Here is a 20,085-nt window from a genome sequence, read left to right as displayed (position 1 = left end):
CCAGCGTCCATCACACCCCCAGCACGGTGCGGACAGCATGCCCCAGTCCTCCCGCAGAATGTGAAAATGAACACGAAGGACACCCGGGGGCCAGCAGGGAAACACACAGGGAACCGGGAAATAGATAAATTTTCCTCCTTTGGGGGCGGGGGGGGGGGGCCACACTGTGTAGAACCTCTTCATTCTGAAGAAAGCCTTGAAGGTCCGGGGGTAGTAAGTGCCACCCCCAAGTTCCTTATTCAATGCGGAGAACCCACGAAGCTGAAGCAGCCCAGTTTCAGAAATATCCAGCTTCAGGGCAGAAAGGAAGAAGTCAGAACGGGGCCACGTCCTCCACGCTGAGCTGGCGCTAGGACCACCGGTCCGCCTTGGCCGTTCCAGGCTCCGATGGCTGCACAAGCCAACAGCGTATGGTGAGGGTGTGAGAGGAACCCGGCACACGGCAGGACCCAGGGTGCACATCCGACCTAGAGCCAGGACAGCTCATTCGAGAGAGGGTGGAGATGCCTGGTTGCCATGGACACAGGCGCTGGGGAAACGTGACCGCCACCCCCACACGGTGCAAAATCAGCAACGACTGAGAATCCACCGCGACTTTCGGGAATCGCATCCCACTCGTTTCTTCAGTCTTCATTCAGACCCACCGCCGAGTCAGATTGAAAGCCTACAAAACAGAAAAGCTGCAAAAACAGAAGGCTGCCCCCCACCCCACTCCACAACATCCACCTTTAGTCTAAGCAGCAACTGGCACAAGCCTTCCCATTCAGCCAGGTGACCTTTGTACATTACTGGTTCAGACTGACATTAAAAGCGACACCAAATGCCAACCGTGCCCGAATGCCAACCGTGCCCGAATGCTGCCCTCCCAAGTCAGCGCTAACTTTAAAAGGAAAAGTTTATTTACATTTTTGTAGTTACTGTCACACAGTTATTACAGAGTGGTGCCTTTCATTCCAAAAAATATGCCTAAAATGTTACATACCAATTATTTAACCAGTATAATACAAGGTTAAAACCTCTATGTAAATGTTCAACACTATAAAGATTTGGCTCTTAAATCCATCTTAAACCTCTCAGACGTAATCAGGTTTGGGAATTAATACATCTCTCTTTACACCCAGGTGTGTGTATATATAGATTTTTTTTTTTTTTTTTTTTTTACAAAAACATTTTATTGAATCATTAACCGCTGTACATATTTTCAGTGCTGACTGTCTGCTACATACTTTGGTGTGAGTTTGAGAAGCCAGTTACAAAGAGGGAGCGAGTGCCACAGCCCAGGGGCCCCACGCCAGGGGCCCCGCATCAAACTGCTCCCCCCCTTTCCTCATTATGCCATACTGCAGCGTTATCCCTGTTGAAGACCCCCCCCAACACATAACCCACAGGAATACAGGCACTGTGAGGGGAAGGAAAGAAAAAGATAAAACGAAAACAAAAGCCTCATCCATCTGGTTCAGACCAGGGCAGGGACCCGCACGCACGGCACCGATTGGACAACACGATTCTCAATTCCAGCAGGACCAATGGGGACGGGTGCCATGACAACACACGGGACACTTAGTAACCAAAACGCTGAGTAAAAAAAAAAAACCTCCCATTTCCACCTGCACAGCTAAAGCGGATTCATTTACAGGTAGGTTTCTGCCTCGATCTCCCATCATGCACCAGGGCAGTGCCTGAGGGAGGGGCCCCAAGCTCCCTGCACGCCATCGGACAGCATCCAACACCAACAGGGAAAATCCTCTTCAAACTCACTCCAGAGCAAAAAAAATACATTTCTGGGAAAACTATACTTTGTTAACAGTGGAGGTCAGCCTGGAATAAAGCACTTTGGGGGGGAAAAAATCCAAAGCACCCCTTAAAAGAAAAGAAAAAAAAATAATATTAACGAACTACTTTTTCATCTCCCATATCAGGCATAAAGAAAACGACAAGAACAGAATCATCACCAGGTACCAGGGACAAGAAAATATATAAGTGTGTGTATATATATATATATATATATAAAATGTTTTATTACTCCAATATTTACACTTTTCACAAGACTTCCAGGGAGCACGATAAAAAAAAAAAGGAAAAAAGGAAAAAAGGAAAAAAATGAGCCGCTTCCAGCAGCATTACAGAAAGTTCTTCTCGTTTAAAAAAATAAAAATAAAACAATCCGAGGAAGGAAATATGGGTTGGGGGGGAGGTTTACAGCCAGATATTTACTTCTCTAGTGCTGTATGGAGCACGCTCACTTGGTTGGGGGGGGGGGGGGGGTTGGGGGCTTCCAACACAGGACGTCAAACGGGTGAGAACGCAAGAGAACACCTCCGAACCCAGTCCAACTTGTGTCCAAGACCTTGATTCTAGTGGTGGGGGCCGGCAGGTGTGTATGCGTGTGTGTGCACGTGTGTGAAGATCTCGCCACCAGGACCCATGGTGCTCCAGTGTGCCGCCTGCAGGACTCAATAGATGACTTCATAGACTGTCGCCTTCTTGTCACCAGAGCCTGTGACGATGTACTTGTCATCTGCCGAGATGTCACAACTCAAGACGGACGAGGACTCCTTTGACTGCGGGGGGGGGGGGGGGGGGGAGATATGATCGGGTTACTTTCCATATTATCCAGTACCGATTACTCTCCGTGGCCCAGTGTCACCTTATGGCGGCCCGTGTGTGCCCCGATTGGATGGACGGATCTGGCATACCTGAAATATGCTTGCTCCGTAGGGGGTCCTCCAGGCATTCAGCAGATTGTCCTTTCCAGTACTCACAAACCATTTACCTGCAGAGAGACACAGACCCAGGTTAACAGGATGCACAACGGTATCGTGACGAGGTCCACAAGCGGAAACCAAGAGGGAAACCGTTAGGAATACAGCCCCCTCACCACAGTAGGCGAATTTCAACGAGAGCACGCAGCTCTCATGCAGGTGCAGCTGGTATTTGTCGGGTTTGGTGTGGTGCAGAACCTCCACGTTGCTGCTCTCCATGCCAACGGCCAGCCACTCTCCCGTCGGACAGTAGCCCAAGGAGAAGATCTGCATTGGGGGGGGGGGGGTCAGAAGTCACGACCTCACAAAAGTCTGCTGGGATTTGGCAGCCCACAGGTCTCAATCGGATGTGTGTGGGGGCGGGGGGGGGGGGGGGTTACCTGGGAGGTGAAGTCGTGCTGCTGCAGCTGCCGGCCCTCCCGCAGGTCCCAGGACCGCACCGTATTGTCCAGCCCCCCAGTCCACAGCTTGGTTCCATCGTGAGAGATGTCGATGCAGCTGGCCCCGTCTGTGTGGCCCTGGAACTGCCTGCAACCACACAAACAAGAATGGCCTTAAGAACCCGGCGGCGCTGCACATGTCCGGACTCCGGGCCAGTCGCGGGAAGCCCCGCCTACCTGACGAGGGTCTGGTTGTGCAGGTCCCACACAGCGATGTTGCCGTCACTGCAGCAGGAGAAGCAGACTTTGGCGTCAGGGCTGATGGCCAAAGCATAGCAGGCGGGCGCCGAGGAGGTGAGCTCCGCCTTGATGCGTGGCGTCTGTGAGGCCAGGTCCCAGATGGTCAGCGTGCTGGCCTCCCCGCCCACGATCAGCGTGCGCCCGTCCGGAAGCAGCTTACAGGACCGGATGTAATTGTCCCGGTTCTGTTCCAGAAGAACAACGGTAAACAAACTTTAGGTTTTCGTGAAAACACAGAGTCAGGGAAGCATCTCCGGAAACCCAGATGGGGTCGCGTTTTGATCGTGTCCTCAGAAGGGGACCATCCGGAGAGCAGCTCACCAGGCAATCGAGCTGGGACACAGGGCTCTTGCTCCCGGACTGGCTGATGTCCCAGATCTTGACGCAGCCCTTGCCGCCGGTGTAGACGTGCCGCGTGGGATTGCTGATGGTGACTGCGCACACCACCTCGCCATGACTCAGCGTGTTTATCTGTCTCGCATGCCGCGGGATGCCGGGCCCAATTAGGGCATCGGGCGGGAAGGGTACCGGCTGCATCTGCCCGTCCGCACTCACGTGGAATGAGTATGCCCTGGGCCGGATGGAGAGAGCGATGTCACCAAACATTTCTGTTGGAGAACTAGGTGATCTTGCTGCACGGGACCAGGTAGCTCAATTAGCACAATTAGGCAAAAGCCTTAATAAGAAGCTGAAGTGCACAGCATTGCTGAGCAGGGACTAGCCAGGGCGTCATTTGGACTAGCCGGCGTGCCATTCGAGAAACCACACCCTTCGGATTCTACACCGCACCATTTGGATTCTGGGGGACACTCACGGTTTTCCTCCGGAGATGGACGTGAGGCTGGCGGGCAGGCCCGGGGGTCTCATGTGTGGGTGAGGATCAAACCCAACCTGTAGGTGCAAGGTCGGGGAGGTGAGGCTCCGGAGCTCACAGAGTATCCACCAGACTCGAATGGGCAAAGCTCACCGGAAAATCCAGAAAGCATACGGAGGGGGTGGCACTCACCATGGGAGAGCGGCCGTAAGCGGCAGCTGCTGCAGCGCTCATCTGGGGCGAGATGTGCAGGCCAGCATAGACCCCGGGGCTGGTGAGGGCACCATTCATCTCGTGGTGACCCATCATGGCAAACGGTGTGCCATAGGACCCAGCGATGGACAGCGGGGTCCTCAGAGCCGGAGCTGGTGGGAAGAGTGATAAGGGAAACGATTGGCTGCTCTGAGGGCGGTGGGAGCAGGGGGGGAACATGGGGGTGGCCGGGAACACAAGTGCCCTACCTATCGTTTCCATGCCAGGGGGCTTGCCCAGAATCGGCCGGAGTCCAGGGTTGCCGCTTGTGCCCGGGGTAGGGGCATCATTACGTGGGGTAGGCGTGTTGGACTTCAGGACAGGTGTGGAAGACTTGTCATTCTGTTTTGGGGTGGGGGGGTGGGGTTATATTAAAATTCAGAGTGCTATGGAAATACTCCTTATTCAGGCCATCCTACGCAGTCCTCACATGCATTGGCTGCACCTCCCAGATGAGCCAAGCAGACATGAAACATACGTGAAGTAGCAGGACATTCATGATGCTCTACATGTGGTGATCATAGACATATGTACAGCAGGAGTAGGAGAATGAGGAGGCCTTCATGCCTGAACCATACGTGCAAGTAGCAGTAGCAGGGAGGTACGTCATGGCGGGCAGCTCCCTGAGAAAGGAGGGGCTTACATGGACGTGCTCCTTGGTCTTGGATGAGGGCGTGCTGCCGGACGAGGCCACTGAAGCAGGGCTGTTGGGGGCGTCCTTCTTGAGGACCCGCGATTTGTCCAGGCCATTCTCTGGAGGGGAGTGGGCGGGGCTGACCCGCGGGGTGGCGGGGTCCTATACGACAGCCAGCAGGACGTAAGCGGGCGAGAAAACACGCGGACACAAGGAGATGCAGAAATGCATGGCAAGCCCACCCACCCACCTCGTTAGACACGTCCACCACCAGGTCATCGCTCTTGTCTCCATCGCTGTCCTGCAGGAAGAGCGGAGAGAAGTGTCACCACGAGGGGGGGGGGGGGGCTAAATCAGCAGTGAGCAGGGTGGCAGACGGAAAGACTGCGTGGGTCACTCACATATCTGCTCATGCTGTCCTTCTCCTCGACTTTGCGCTTCTTCGAGTCCACGTTGTACTCGGAGGAGCCCCGGTGCTTCTCGCTGGCGGTACGTAGGCTGTCCGACGGCGATACCGAGTTGTTCTACAACCGCAGAAGAGGGGAGGAAATGAGGTCACGTGACAGAGGCACGTGGACTAGCTTTCAAGAAACCACTGGTTCACTGAGGCCCATGTGACCAGCCGCTTTAACAAATCACGTGCCTGAGAGGGGGGGACAAGGTGGACATCTTAAGATGCTAAAAAGCAGTCAAGGAAGTTATGCTGTAGCATCAAACTGCAATGTGGGGACGCAGATAATGCAGGTAAAGTGGGTGTGGCACCGTGCGCACCCACCTGACCGCCATCTTTAAAAAGGGCTTGAACACTGCTAGGGGGTAGATAAAGCCCCACACATGGCTTATTGGGGGGGGGGGGGGGGATATTAGCAGGCCTACTTTAGAAAGACTGTGTCCCAGAAGTCACCAGCACACTATCAGATGTCCCAGGACAACAGGAAGGTCTGGCTGGGGGGGGGGGCACAGCTAATCACCAGAGGGGTTCTATTTCTGCAGACATGACTGTGGCCATTCACAGGAGCCACTCGCTGGAAACAAGATCCCCGCCACGGGCAGCCCCATCATTTATCAGGAAGATTCAAGCAGCTGTAATAATTCGCTTATAAAGCAGGACACCAGGGGTGGAGGGGGGGGCCGGGTAAGGAGGAGGAAACAATTCTGCATTTGTAGTCATAAATATTTACGTGCTAATGGAATGAGAGAAGGGGAGGGAGAACATCTGAAAATAGCGATGCTGGGGGATAAAGCCTTTGAGCTCCCCCCCCTCCCCCCTTAAAGTCCCTTTTAATTGTGACAAAGTTACAGAGACGCTAATCCCCATGCTGAGATTTAGGCTGCAGCCAAGCACGAAACCCAAACTGCGCGCTGTCACATGTAAACGTGTGTGGCGGGAGCCGTGTGAAGCCGTGAGAGGGGCAGGCAGAGAGGGCGAGGGGCGGGCAGAGAGGGCGGTGAGAGGGCGAGGGGCGGGCGGGCGGAGAGAGGGCGAGGGGCGGGCGGGCGGAGAGAGGGCGAGGGGCGGGCGGGCGGAGAGAGGGCGAGGGGCGGGCGGGCGGAGAGAGGGCGAGGGGCGGGCGGGCGGAGAGAGGGCGAGGGGCGGGCAGAGAGAGGGCGAGGGGCGGGCAGAGAGAGGGCGAGGGGCGGGCAGAGAGAGGGCGAGGGGCGGGCAAATACGGGTGGGTGTTCAGGGAGTATGCCATGGAGAGAGGGAGGGCGGGCGGCGATAGAGTTGGAAGGCAGGCAGGAAGAGCGGGCTGGGAGAGAGGGAGGGCGGGCAAAGTGTTCAGGGAGTACGGCGGGAAGAGAGAGAGGGTAGACTCACCGTGCTGGACTCGCGGTCTTTTATGAGAGCAATGGCGGCAGGCGAGTGACAAGTTGATTGACCAAGAAGAGGGAGAGAGACAACAAATTAACACACACATATACACACACACACACACACACACACACACAGAAAATCCATAAAGTAGACCATTAACCAGCGGATCCCCGAGCCCTTGTGGCTGGCGTACGGTCAGCTCCTCACCTCTGTGCTCCAGATCATGGTGGTTCTTCTCGTCCTTGACGGGGACGTGTCCCTGGCTGCCCAAAGCTCCCAATGCCAACAGGCCAGAGCCGGAGCCCGTCACGGGGGGGATGCCAGGTGGCTGGAGCCCGGTGGGGTGTGGGGGCAGCTGCACAGGGGGGCCGTGGCCCGCATGGGATAGGTGCGCCTGGGCCTGGAGCTGCTGCTGCTGTGGATGGACAGGCCAGCAGGGGGGGAGGGCGGTCGTTGTCAACCAGGAAGAAGGGGCATGCCCAAACACAGGGCCGGCAGAGGCTCCGCCTACACATGGCCGGCGGAGGCTCCGCCTACACATGGCCGGCGGAGGCTCCGCCTACACATGGCCGGCGGAGGCTCCGCCTACACATGGCCGGCGGAGGCTCCGCCTACACATGGCCGGCGGAGGCTCCGCCTACACATGGCCGGCGGAGGCTCCGCCTACACAGTAGGGAGGCAGCTGTGGGCCACACCTGCAAAACAGTCCTCAGCCATGGGACTGGCTACCCTGAAATGCCCCCGAGGCAGCAACACACCAGTCCAACACACCACTTGTATATGCATGGATATGGATAGAGGTACTGGACAGCATCGTCAGTGAGCAGCACCCTTCACAAGGCAAAGGGAGAATAATAAAATCTATGAAGTGTTCCGCCGTAAGGCAATCAGCTTAGGGTCTGAAGGTCAGTCCTTCACAGGGGCCTCTGCCAGAAGGGTGTCACCAAGCCAACAGCAGGGCAGCCAGTCACATGAGAGACAGGGCTGATATGCACGAGTCCCGGCAAGTCCCAGCGAGTCCCGGCGAGTCCTGGCGCCACCCCCCCAGAGCAATTTAAATGTTAGCCATGCTTAACATTGTCAGTGTTCCATTCAGAAAGTCCAGCCCAAAGTCACCTGCACTCGGGGACCCGTGTTCTGCCACACACTCGTGTCAATATTTAAGGGGCTCTAGGAAGCAAACTGCAGTTAAAAGGCACTCAGCACCGAGGTGACTGCTTTACAACAAGGTTAAAATACACTTAGCGGAGCCATCAATTAATTATAATCAAGCCACGGCGATGACTCATGACCGCTACAGAAATCCTCACTAACAGGCCTCTGGTTTGACCTCGGTGGTTACGAGTGAGGTCGACCCGAACATGTGCGTTTCAGTCATCTGCGGGGGGGGGGGGGGGCGCGCCCGCATACAATAAATAATCCTTCAACATCACCATCAGCAAAAAACCTAATCGTGAGCTCTGAAGAAATGTTTCCAGAGTTTGTTCATGGGGGGCGAGGTCAACAGCAAGCACACGTGCCATTACCCTGGACATCGTGTGCTCGTTAAGCAGACCTGCACCGGAAAGACACATTAACATGAATTAAAAACGTCAGGATTACTAATGCTGGTGCTGTCAGGAAAAGGCCTGTTTGTGCAGAGACAGGGGTTGGGGGGGGGGGGGGGGGGAATCATCAAAACACAACAACCAATTAATCCAAGGAGGAAGATCCTAGCTCACTCTGGCTAATGAGGGTAACACGCCGAGATGATCATCAAGATGCCTCATTAGAAGGTCAGGAGCTGGGGGGGGGCGGGGGGGGCGGGAAGCAGAAGGACACCTAATTCTAATTTAATATTCCAGTATAAAGACCTGCATCCTGACACACTTACATTGTACAAATGACTATAAAGCTGCAGCGAAATCAGCAGACGACCAAAGAGATGCAGGTCAGTCTCGGGGGGGGATGGGCGGGAGTGGTGTGGAATAAAACAAAACAAAAACACCACCGGGACGCTCTGCCTGGGGGACCACAGGACAGCACAACACGCAGCGTCAGTCATAAGGCCGTTTTGTCAATGGCAGGATTTCGCTCTCACACCGTGAACGGCACTTTCAGACACCCCCCCCCCCCCCCAAACCCCCTCAACACAAGGAATTTACACATTTTGCACAGAGAAGCAATCAACCAACGCCCCCCAGCACCTCATCATTGCCAAGAGAGACAGCCCCCTCTCCCAAAGACAAGCAGCCGCGACCTTCCAGCACGCAGATGTGACTGGGGCTCCGTCTGCAGCGGCATTGAAAGGCTCAAGCAGAAGGCCTAGGGGCACTTTGGTGGCTGGTGAGGGGCCGCAGCCGGCGGGCACAGAGGGTGACGCTGAGGGCATCGGTGCTGCACCATCCTGGGGAGTCGGACAGCGCGGAACCGCAGTGACACGGCAGCCAGATGAGGAAACAGGGACCAGAATTTGATACTCAAATGTGCAGATTAAAAGTTATGCAAAATGAGCTAACAGTTTCGGGGGGTGCAGTGTTTTACATGCACATGGTTCACATGTCCCCAGGGATGGGGGGGGGGGGGGGGGCTTATTTAAGAGGCCACAGATCTGTTAGGAGTCACCCCTATCGGTCATACGCATGTTCCAGTAAGAAGGGGGGAAGAAACAGGTGTAAAATATACACACAGACACACTGCATTCTGTCCCCCCCCCCACCTGTAAAGAACTGCCAAATGCTGCTGGCTTCTGATTAACAATGAATCTGTAACGAATCCCTTTCCACCCACAGCCTCACACAAGGAGGGTGGGGGCCAGAATCGAGCCCCTGTCATCTCCATCCAGCGAATAATGTCTGTTTTTGTGTGTGTGTGTGCGCGTGCGTGTGTACTGAGGCCCAGCCACCCCACCCCCTGTAACGGCCGTCTGCTTAACAGGCCTCACCAACAGCTGCATTCAGCTGCATTCGAGGAAGCAATTACCTTGAAAAAGGGGGTCACAGTCCTGGCTCATTTGCCTTAATTGAATTCCAATATCTGCCTGCAGCTGCCCTGACCTGCTGCACAGGCCCCTAATGGCTGCATTCGGGGGCTAATCAAGGCAGGCCGGCAGACCCCCGCCACACGGCACCAGAACTGGGGGCTACGTGAGCACCGGGGGGGGGGGGTGTTACAAAGGAGAAGGAAGAAGGAAGCCTGGCTCCTGTCTGCCGGAGCAGAGCTGCTAACAAGCATCTTTCCACAGGATGTGCGGTTCCACACGTGTCAGGAATGCGACGCTGGACAGACTGACCAGCAGGGGGCGATCACACCGCTCCGCCCGATTAAAGCGGAACCTGTGATGAGTGGTCAATTAAAACGTGTAAAATAAATAAATAAATTAATAAATGGCAGCGTCGAAAGTCCATAAAATCCCCCGGACACTCTCACACTCACGTGCCTCGGGGCGGAATGAAGACACATGCATGAATGGGAACAGCACCGACTCGCCCAAAGGGCAACGACACAGGCCATTACACAGCATCAGCAGAACACGCCGCTACACACACGGAAGCAGCTCGACAAAAAACACACACAAGCAGCAGCAGCGGGGGTGAGCCTGCGGACACAAGGGGGCGACGGCGAGCTGCCTCACAGCCCCTAGCCTCTCGGTCTGACCCCCCCCGCCCCCCCGGCCCCCAGAGTAAGATGGCCAAATCAAACGTGCAAGTGATCATTAGACCCTGGAGCAGCTGACCCTGACACAGGAGCAGCCGCTGGACCCCCCCTCCTCTAACTGCCTCTGTTGCCCCCTGTGTGCAGCTTCACCCCCGGCAACGGTCAAATGAAGGAATAAAGAGCGGTATACACACGGTGAGGGGCAGATTGGGAAGTCCACGTACCCCGATGATGGCATTCAGCTCGGTCATTGTCACCTGTTTGGCACGTTCAACAGCCTGTGCGACCTGCTGTTGGTGCTGGGGAGGGACACACAGGGCTGGGTCAGAGGGGGGCCAAACACTCCGAGACAACATTATACCAACATCACTAAACATATTATTATATCATTTACGTGTTGGCGCGTAGGTAGTTATGTGCAGCATTACATAATTAAATTACAATGGAAATATTCAATTAATTGTAATTAAATTAGTTACTGATGTTGGTGATTATAATGGAGTTAAAACCCAAATATATTATTTTCTTCATTTTGTTGCTCTGAATCTTTTCCCCATGCAGTAACGCTTCCTCTTGGCATATTGCCAAACAATACAGGTCAGCGGACTGATGAGACTTCAGCTTTTCCCAGTTTAAAATATTTGTCAGAAAAAAAAATCAAAAAAAGTAACCAAATGTAAAGTTACATTACTCCGATGAAGTAATCAAAACAGTTACAATACTCATTTTTAACAGGGTAACTAGTAATTCGCAGACTAAACTATATACATGAACTTTTGGACTCACCTCTTGTGACAGAAACGGCATGATCTGAGCGAGGATTGCATTGAGTCGCTTTGCAATCTCAGTCTGCAAAAGAAGAGAGGTTTCACTGTGAGATTTCCCGCTGGCTGGTCTCCACAGGGAGGGGTGGTTCAGCATCATCAGCCCCTGAGTGACATGTGAGGACGCGGTGAAGGTGAGCGAGGGCGGGGCGGATGGGCACACACACACTCACACACACTCACACACACTCACACACACTCACACACACTCACACACACTCAGCCACCGTGCCCTGGCCTGGCACCCGGATGCCCCACACAGCGGTCCTGGCGGCTCTGGACCGGCCAAACATTCCGTTGGGCCCGTTTGCCTGCTGGGTCCATCTGGAGAGCAGGCGGTTCTGGGGGGCTAGGGGGGCGGCTTGGCTAAAAGTAGGATGAATCCCCGTTCCGGTAGCCGGTGCCACGTCCATTAGCAAAGGGAGGATCGCTGGGCACCACTTCAGAGCGCCGCCCTGGTGCATGTGCGCGGGGAGACAGCCGGCTGTATCACTGCCACACGCCTGGGCCGGGAGGGGCTGCACCAGCAGCTGGTCATTTATAATTTCATAGCGAGGCCTCCGAGCCGAGCAGGGCGACACCGCAGGCACAAGTAGGCCACTCGATGGGGCCCAGAGGCGGCTCACATCTGCTCCCAAACAGGGCCACGTGAAGGACAGATACCCCCCCCCCCACACACACACACGCTCAGCATGGCAGCGACTTACAAATCAAATAGGTCAGTTGAAGCCGACTGCCAAGCCGCTCCCAAACACGATGCCTTCATGTGACCCCAGATGGCTGCAGACAGAGCCCTCCACCCAAAGCGCGTCACGTTTTAAAAACACTGCAAAAATGTGTCAAAGTACTTAAAACGACGCTGACCAAAGCCATCCTACAGAGACGAAGTGCGAGGTGGGGCTGGGGGTTCATTAGCTCAGTCCCACCCTCATTCAGGCGATTAGCATGACCCCAGTGTGATCCAATCCCGGCACCCAGGGGTGAGGCGTGTCCCAAACGTGCCACATTCAGCTCCCTGACCGGGGCAGCCACACTCTCCGACTCAGAGCTTTTCCGTTCCCACCTCCTACCCCTCCCTGTCTGTCAAACACCCCAGCCCCCCACCATTTCTTCAGCCCCTTGCCAGGTTGCCACAGCAACCGCAGCCGCCCTATCGCACTCTGATCATTATGTAAATTGTACCTCTGCTTGACCGTAGCAGGCTGTAAAATCATATTAAGTGCACAGAGGCAGGTCATTAAATTGAATTTTCAGGCTGTCGATCAGATCTGCAAATTAATGGCGGATAAAACGGGCAGAAGAGGGAGGGCCGAGGGGGGAGGGGGCTGGGCAGTCAGAGAGAGAGGGAGGGAGACGAGGCCTGCCTTCCTGCTTACAGGTGGCTCTAAGGCAGACAAATGAAACCCTCTGTCACATGAGGAAGTCCCTAAACCCAGGGACAGCCACACAACAGTAGGCCAGGTTATTTTTGCGTTTTGAACACCCTAACAAGTCATTCAATGATTTGGAATCACTCGGTAAAGCCAGGTGATGGGAACACTGATGCAGGACTGCCTGCCTGCCCCCTCCCCACCCCACAACACCCAGGTCAGGTGACTCCCCATCCGGCCTATGGCAGATACACCGCTCCATCCAAAACGGAAGCGAGCACATAGGAGCCCAGGAAGGCTGCATTTCCTTCCCCACTCTATCAGACGCGTTTATATTCATCTGTGACTTGGGGGGACTGGGGGGGGGCATACCACCCCTTCGAAAAGGAAACCCCAACGAGGTCACCGACACACCTCCTTCGCAATCTGACACTTCATTCGCTATGGGAACATCCAGAATGAGATCAAAACACAAACATCTGCCCCTTGCCCCCCCTCCAAACAGATGCATGTTTAAAGACACGCCAGATTCCACGCACAGCCCGGAGCAGGAACGTTGCTGGGTTGCTTTCAGCGCGGGGTACAAACAGGACGCCATCACCAAGGCAACGACAGCAGAGCCCTGAAGTGGTGAGCAGGGTGACAATCAGAGGCACTCGGAGCGTCTAGCACCCGCTGAAGGGCTCTCAGGCCAGCCAGTCAGAGGCACGTTAAAGCCATTTGTCTGCGCCTATCAGCACCGGCAGTGTTGAGTGAGATGCTAAGGAGTTTTAAATGGGGGGGGGGGGGGGGTTGATTGTAGCAATGCATTTCACTTTTCCTGGCCACAAATAATCCCAGGGCAGGAAATGAAATAGGTAAAGCACACCTTTAACGACAAGCCACTTGTCAGCATGAGAGGCCTTGTGTGTGTGGGGGGGGGCACTTGTGCAGCCACCCCGGGTTCATATCATCATTACTTAATAAAACGTTAAGCTGACATGTTTAGAAGCACTACTGGGCACAGTAAAGGGGGGTCCAGTAAAGGGGGGTCCAGTAAAGGGGGGTCCAGTAAAGGGGGGTCCAGTAAAGGGGGGTCCAGGAGAGCAGGACAGCCAGTTTATCCCAGAGTATAGGCGCCCCCCCCCCCCCGCCCAGCTAATTGGGACCCGACTGACAGTCGACATTACCGTTTGCCTCTGTATCGATCTGGGGTCAGGGGGAGGGCACGCGGGGTTAAATGTTGCTCTGCGCTCACATTTGTTCATCGTCTTGAACAAACCCGAGCACGGCAGTATTAGGAGGGGTGGGAAATAGCACCCCATACGAAAAAGGGAAAAGAAAACCATGACTTCACCAGCCGTGAAGCTCTCGCAGGAGAGGACATCTCCAGGTAGGACCAGAACACGCAAACATATCGCGGTGTAGCTTCTCCTGAGCAGAGTTTTAATAATTCAGACATCTGGTTTAAAATCCACCCAGGACAGCGTGCTTTCAGCATAAAGAGGCACGTGCATCCCTGCCAGGGAGCGCTGAACCCCAGCCACGCCCCCTAACTGAACGCTTCAGGAGCTGTTCTAAGGCTGCCCGTAACTAGGGACTATCTCCATAGCCCACCCCCCCAGAGAGCGCTGCGCGCACCTCAAACACTGCACAAGTTTGTTTTGGCTCAGGGACAAGTCAACCATCATCACCTTGGCAAATAATTCCCAGAATCCTGTATAAATTATTCATCTGAACAAGCTCTCTCCACCGCTTCACACCTACCCCTGCGGAAGCTGAATGAGGGCTTCTCTTTCACAAAGCACCCCTCGATTACAAGAGCTTCTGCGACTTCCAGTCAGGAAGCCCACGAGTCTCATGTGCACACGTGTGCGAAGCTACGCACACACAATGGCCCACAGGTGACCTCGCACAAGACCTCAGCCCCACCTGGCGTGCACTTGGGAGGCTGCGCAGGAGCACCGTAACGAGCTACAATAATTAAAACTGCTTATCTACAGCGGGCTAAGACAATTACTTCCCAATTCCTGAGCAGTAATACTGCTGTCAAAACAAAGCACTGTGGCCGACATTATCGGGTAATCTCAGGGCTGGGGGCCCCCACTGCCGCAAGCCAGCATGGCGATAAGGTCTCTGCCGTTACTGGGCCATTGCGGCAGGCAGGTGTACCCCCCAGCTCTGAATAAATCACCCAACCTGGCAAATACATTTGCACGCATGAAGAAGCCCAGCCTATTCTGTCACCCCCGCCCCCCCCCCCCCCCACTCCAAGACGTTAACACAGTGCTGATGTCATCAGCGCTTTGCTGTAAAGATGGCTGCCACATGAATTATTCAAAGCCTTGAGCCAGACCCACCGGGCCATCGATAAGAGCAGAACTAATCCAAGCAAGTCGATTAACCAGTTTATGCTGGGCCGGGCTGTCTCCCAGGACTACAAATAACACACCCCCCCCCCCCCCCCATGTTCTCACAGGAGACAGGAGCCGTAGTTGTTCCACTTTCACATAAAAAAAAACCACACACACTTGATAAATACAACAGAGCCATTCACACTTCGCTTTTATTTAGCTCCTGGAGCAGAATGGCGGTCATCAGGTCTCCCTAGATCTCACCATTAAGTCATTTTTTTCTTCCTGCACATAAATTAAACAAAAGGACTAAACTGTGAAACAAGGACTTCACATCCTGTGCAGAGTAACCAGAAACAAGGTCAAGCAAACCTTCTGAGAAGACCTATGGAAGCCGCCGTCACGCCAGGCGCCGGCTCTCCTTTAATTGTTAGTTAGGCATTAGGGAGGCTGCAATAATCAGGTTTAATCTTCAGAGTCCATTCGCTTTAGTTATTAAGTCACACATCTCCCCTCCTGCCAAAGTCTTGACTTTAATCTTATCAAAGCAGCCCCAGAAGGCCCTCTGTCCTGCTGACCTGTCAGTGTTCTCTAAGCAGTCTGGCCAGAGCTCCCGACGGCCCGGGCCAGGCCGCGCAGCCGCCACGCTGAGAGCCACACCCCCCAGGCGCGGACGGCAGCTCAGAGCCCTCGCCCACATCCACACCCCGAGTCCCTGCGGGCAACATGCTGCCCCAGAGGCCACAACAGTTTACAAAACCCACAAACAACCCACAAGTCGGTTACATACCTGTTTGTGCATTTCAATGTTCAGCCCATAGGACATCTCATAATACTGGAAAACAAAAAGGAGAAACGGAAAATTAAATGCTAAACCTCATGACGGCACCCAACATGCAAAAGTTCAGACCAAATTCAGGACAACCAAGACATTAAATTCAAGACAAATCATCTGGAAGAAAAAGTGACTGAAATACAAATGGGGGCATATAAAATGTAACGGGGGACCCCTCCCCCTGCCAAGCATCACCCTAAAATAAGGTTTCAGAAAAGGGCAGAGCAGTCAGACACTCTCGGTGGGTATGCGGTTTCCGTCTGAGAGACGGGGGGGGTTAAGAAGGAGGAAAAAAAAAAGCCACTTAGAGCAGGAGAGGAAGGTACCAACTGGACAGAAAGTGTCACTGATTAATTCTCAAGTTCCTTCCTTGCTTAAAAGCCGCAACCAGCTCCCCCCCCACCCCACCCCCACAGCCCGGTGAAAGGTGACTGTTCTCATCTGAATGAAAACAGGGCAGGGTGGGGGAAGGAGACACCCCCAAAAGTGCTGATTTGAGACGTCCATTCAGCAGCCCCGAGCCTCAGTCGGCTTTTCAAACAAGGGGCCCGTAAATCTTAGATCAGAGTCAAGACGTCGTGGCAGCTGTATACCCAGCACCACAAGTAAATGCTTGGTCTCAGTCACTCCTCTGTGTTTACCTAAGCTAGTCCCCCCCCCCAGATCACTACGACCTTTCCGGCGGGAAAGAAAAAAAAAATTAAACTATTTAACAGAAGTACCACGGCGCTGGATAAAGTCAACCGTTGTACAGTATGTATAAACAAGATAAGGAGTACCTCCACTGCTCAACCTGTACCATTATATCGTGTACAAATGGAAATGATTTGTTTATCTTTTCTATTTAAACCTTGCACAAGCACCCGGCTCAGTGTTTAATGATCCTAGCATTCCGATTCCTTAAGGTGAAAACAGCATTAATACACAATTCGGTTTCTGTTTTTTTTATTAGCAAATGTGACTGGGTCAACTATAAAGGGATATACTTTGTTTTACCCTGCTGTGCGCTTGCCTGCAGTCATTCTGGCCACCCTGCCCCCCCTTAAATATATCACCCACCCCAAGGAAGACGGTCGCAGCTCAACAAAACAAGGCAGCTCCGTGAAACTGCGTTCCAAGTCAAGTCAGGTCTTTCATAAGGGGGGGGGGAGGGGAATAAGATGGACAGCTCTCAAAATTAGCCGTGCACATGTCCCAGCCCCCCCCCCTACACAGCCCAGGTGCACAGGGCCACCCCAGAGAGACAGCACAGTCCCGTCTTACCATGACGTAGTGACGCTGCATTTCCGTCTTCTCATTGGCCAGCTTATCATACTCCACCTTAAGACTGAAATTGAAAGCAAGGTGTCAATTATAAGTCAGTCTCCTCGCTTGTGTGTTCATTAATAATAAAAAAAAAAAGGTCACCGAGTCATGTCAAACATTTTGAATTCCCTCTAACTTAATACCCAGAGCCATCAGACTATTAGCACGCAGCTGGGTGCCTCTGCCCAAACCACATCATCACATACACAGCAGCTTAAATTACATTAGGCACAGGATTTGCCATTGTGCATCCATGCTGCACACATCACCACATCCTGGGGTTAAGTAAGAACCCTCAACCCCCCCATGCATTTTTAAATTATTACCTGTGATACTGGGCTTGCAAAAACTGAAATTCATCTTTAATCCTGTCGCAGGACTCCGCCACAGTAAATTTAAACCCTGGTTGACCAGGTTGATGGGGCGCCTAGGGGAGAAAAGGAAAAAAAGAAAAAGTAATAAACATCATGAATTAAGAAAAAGGCATCAAACTGGTATTAAGGGAAAATGGGGTAGTAAATGAAAATAAATTGAGCATGGAGTCTGTCGATTAGATAGAATATGAAATAAAAATGAAGCTAAATGACATTGATACGTTAAAGCAAAAAATACAGCACATGGGACCAAAACAAGAGCGCGATTTCGAGAGGTATGGAAGCCCTTCGCCCGGCAGCAGGCGTCGGGGTCCGGATTACAGCCGCATTATTTCCATCAGAACCACGCCGCCGGTGTTTGGGAAAGTAGCACGGGGGACAGCACTCCCCGGCCGCCGGTATAACACCCGGAACGGGTCCCACAGCCCAGCCCCTCCCCCCCCTTTTTATGGCAATAATAAACCACCATCACATAAACAGTGCAACCGACGACAGACGACTGCGCTTAACCTGTGCCCCTCCCGCCGGCCCGAAACGGCCATGGAACAAAACAAAAAGTGATAGAAAAAACAAAGGCTTAAAAGTGGATATGATTTAACACGGCTTTGATTTTTCGGTATTTGAAACACCCCCATCTTACTAATCACCAGTGTCAGCGGACGGGAATGAAAGTCAGCCCCCGAGTGGCGGGGTGGCGCTGGTTTCTTTAAATCCACTTACCGGATGCCGGCCCTGCGGATACATCTTGAAGGTATCCCCCACTTTCTGGCCCCCCTTTCCTCTTTTTAATTGGAAATCCAGGAAACACACACTTCGGTAATCCAAGAGGAAGAGCGACGGCCCGCCACCCCTCCCTGCACAAGGCGCTCGGACACGGCGGCCAGTCCTGGTCACCAAGACACGGTGCTCAGCTCCTTATCCTCTTCAGTCGCAAACAAAAGGGACAGAAAGAGGAAAAACGAAATATTAAGTGCTAGGCAGGCAGTTAATGAAAGACACACGCAGCCCACTCGAGCACTACAAAAACTGAGCCGCCGAAGCAGTCGCACAATATTCTCCATGGGGAAAAAAGGAGGAAAATCGAGTACTTCGGTCGATTTTCTCAATGGAGAAAAAATCAGGTTATTTATATACAATTTGCAGAAAACATCTTAGAAAGCATGATCGGGAAAATTGCAAGCTGGTCGACTGGTTTTGTCAAGCAGTAGCTAAGCAGCGACCTATACAAGACACGCATTTACATTGCAATTAAACTGCCCTCGATCCGCACCAACGAAACGTGAAAACTAATAACTAGAAAGCGTCACCAGATAGCAGTCTGCCTGCTGATCTTTCCCCCGTTAGTCTCTGACCCGTTCTCTGTGTTAAAAAGGCAGCCACACTGGGATTCCTGTAGCACTGAGATCGCGCAGCCAGCAGACTGATTAGCGCTGTAACCAGCTCGCCATCACGCGTACAGACAAGCGGATCTGATGGCTCCGGCTACCTTTTGTCTCGTCCGCCACGGACGCGAAGGGCAGCAGTATTTCGTCCAGACGCGTCCGGAGCTCTTCCGTTCGCGATCTAGCGCGGCGACTCCGACGTCGCACGACGAAATTACAGTCCTGGCCGGGAGAAGAGCCGTACGCACATCTCCCGAGTGAGCTCGCCGGGAAGTCGAGCGATCACGGTCGACTGACTCCGTGGAGAAGGACGGGATCGGAACGCCAGTCCGACTGCAGGTTGGACAGCAAATGCCCCGGGACTTTGTTTTTAACCGCAGAAAAACTCCTGAACATGCCAGTCCCGACCGAGCAAACAGACTGACGACTCCTGCGATAGGTCCGAAACCATCCCTCCGAGTCCGAAGAATGTTTAAAATTGCGGAAAAGTTTGAGCTTCGCGATGAAGCAACTCGGCGCGCGTCTTTTCCAGCCTCTACACCAAGCTCGCCTGAACCACACACAGACAGAACACTGACATGAGGGTTCAACTGCCGCGAGAGCGCCGCGCACCAGCCAATAGGCTTCTCACAAGGAATTTACTTACATGGCCCAATCAGAGAGTGGCAATCCCACGTGGGGTCCGTGGTTCTTTGACATACTGATTGGTCGGAATGTCTCCCATAATATTCGCCATTTTGGACTCGGACAGGTACTGAAAAAATAGCTTATACACGAGCGATAATAATGATTCACGCACCAATGTAAATCGCATAAAGAATTCACAAAAGAAACAAACGATGATTTTGATTTTTATTACTGATATTTTCTCCTCTGAATCTGTTTCATTACATCGATGTTTAAAATCATGACATGAAATGCGACATGAAATCTATAGAAATTAATTAACTCTTTAACCAAAATAGCCATACACGCGTTATGTTATTAATTTTTCTATGAATAATAACACAGAACGACGCCCAACGCTATAACAAATTGCTCAGTAAGTCGGAATAATAAAGCGTTAGT

At 53.1% G+C, this 20,085-nt stretch overlaps 1 protein-coding gene across 4 annotated transcripts; it reads right to left on the bottom strand.

The window, feature by feature from the left end:
* Positions 1–881: 881 nt before the first annotated feature.
* Positions 882–19,615, bottom strand: tle3a (TLE family member 3, transcriptional corepressor a). Of its 4 annotated transcripts, none has more exons than XM_072717993.1 (21): positions 19,122–19,615; positions 18,356–18,557; positions 17,588–17,688; positions 17,220–17,283; positions 15,912–15,956; positions 11,381–11,443; positions 10,789–10,893; positions 7,167–7,373; positions 6,962–7,024; positions 5,544–5,666; positions 5,393–5,443; positions 5,152–5,304; positions 4,718–4,850; positions 4,449–4,621; positions 4,257–4,333; positions 3,764–4,013; positions 3,380–3,627; positions 3,143–3,290; positions 2,879–3,029; positions 2,697–2,773; positions 882–2,561 (listed from the first exon to the last, which is right to left on the bottom strand). In XM_072717993.1, exons 2-21 carry the CDS (start codon positions 18,377–18,379, stop codon positions 2,454–2,456), a joined length of 2,364 nt encoding a protein of 787 aa, XP_072574094.1. In that variant the 5' UTR covers positions 18,380–18,557; positions 19,122–19,615; the 3' UTR covers positions 882–2,453. The 4 variants fall into 4 exon arrangements, with proteins under 4 accessions (XP_072574094.1, XP_072574095.1, XP_072574096.1 ...); XM_072717994.1 differs by having other exon boundaries at positions 10,819–10,893; XM_072717995.1 differs by having other exon boundaries at positions 6,962–6,978; positions 7,166–7,373; positions 19,122–19,614.
* Positions 19,616–20,085: the final 470 nt, after the last annotated feature.

The sequence above is a fragment of the Paramormyrops kingsleyae genome, chromosome 11 (genome assembly GCF_048594095.1).
Source record: "Paramormyrops kingsleyae isolate MSU_618 chromosome 11, PKINGS_0.4, whole genome shotgun sequence".
In the NCBI taxonomy this organism is placed as follows: domain Eukaryota; kingdom Metazoa; phylum Chordata; class Actinopteri; order Osteoglossiformes; family Mormyridae; genus Paramormyrops; species Paramormyrops kingsleyae.
The sequence above is the reverse complement of the archived record's forward strand: the minus strand, read 5'-3'. Positions and strand labels throughout refer to the sequence as shown.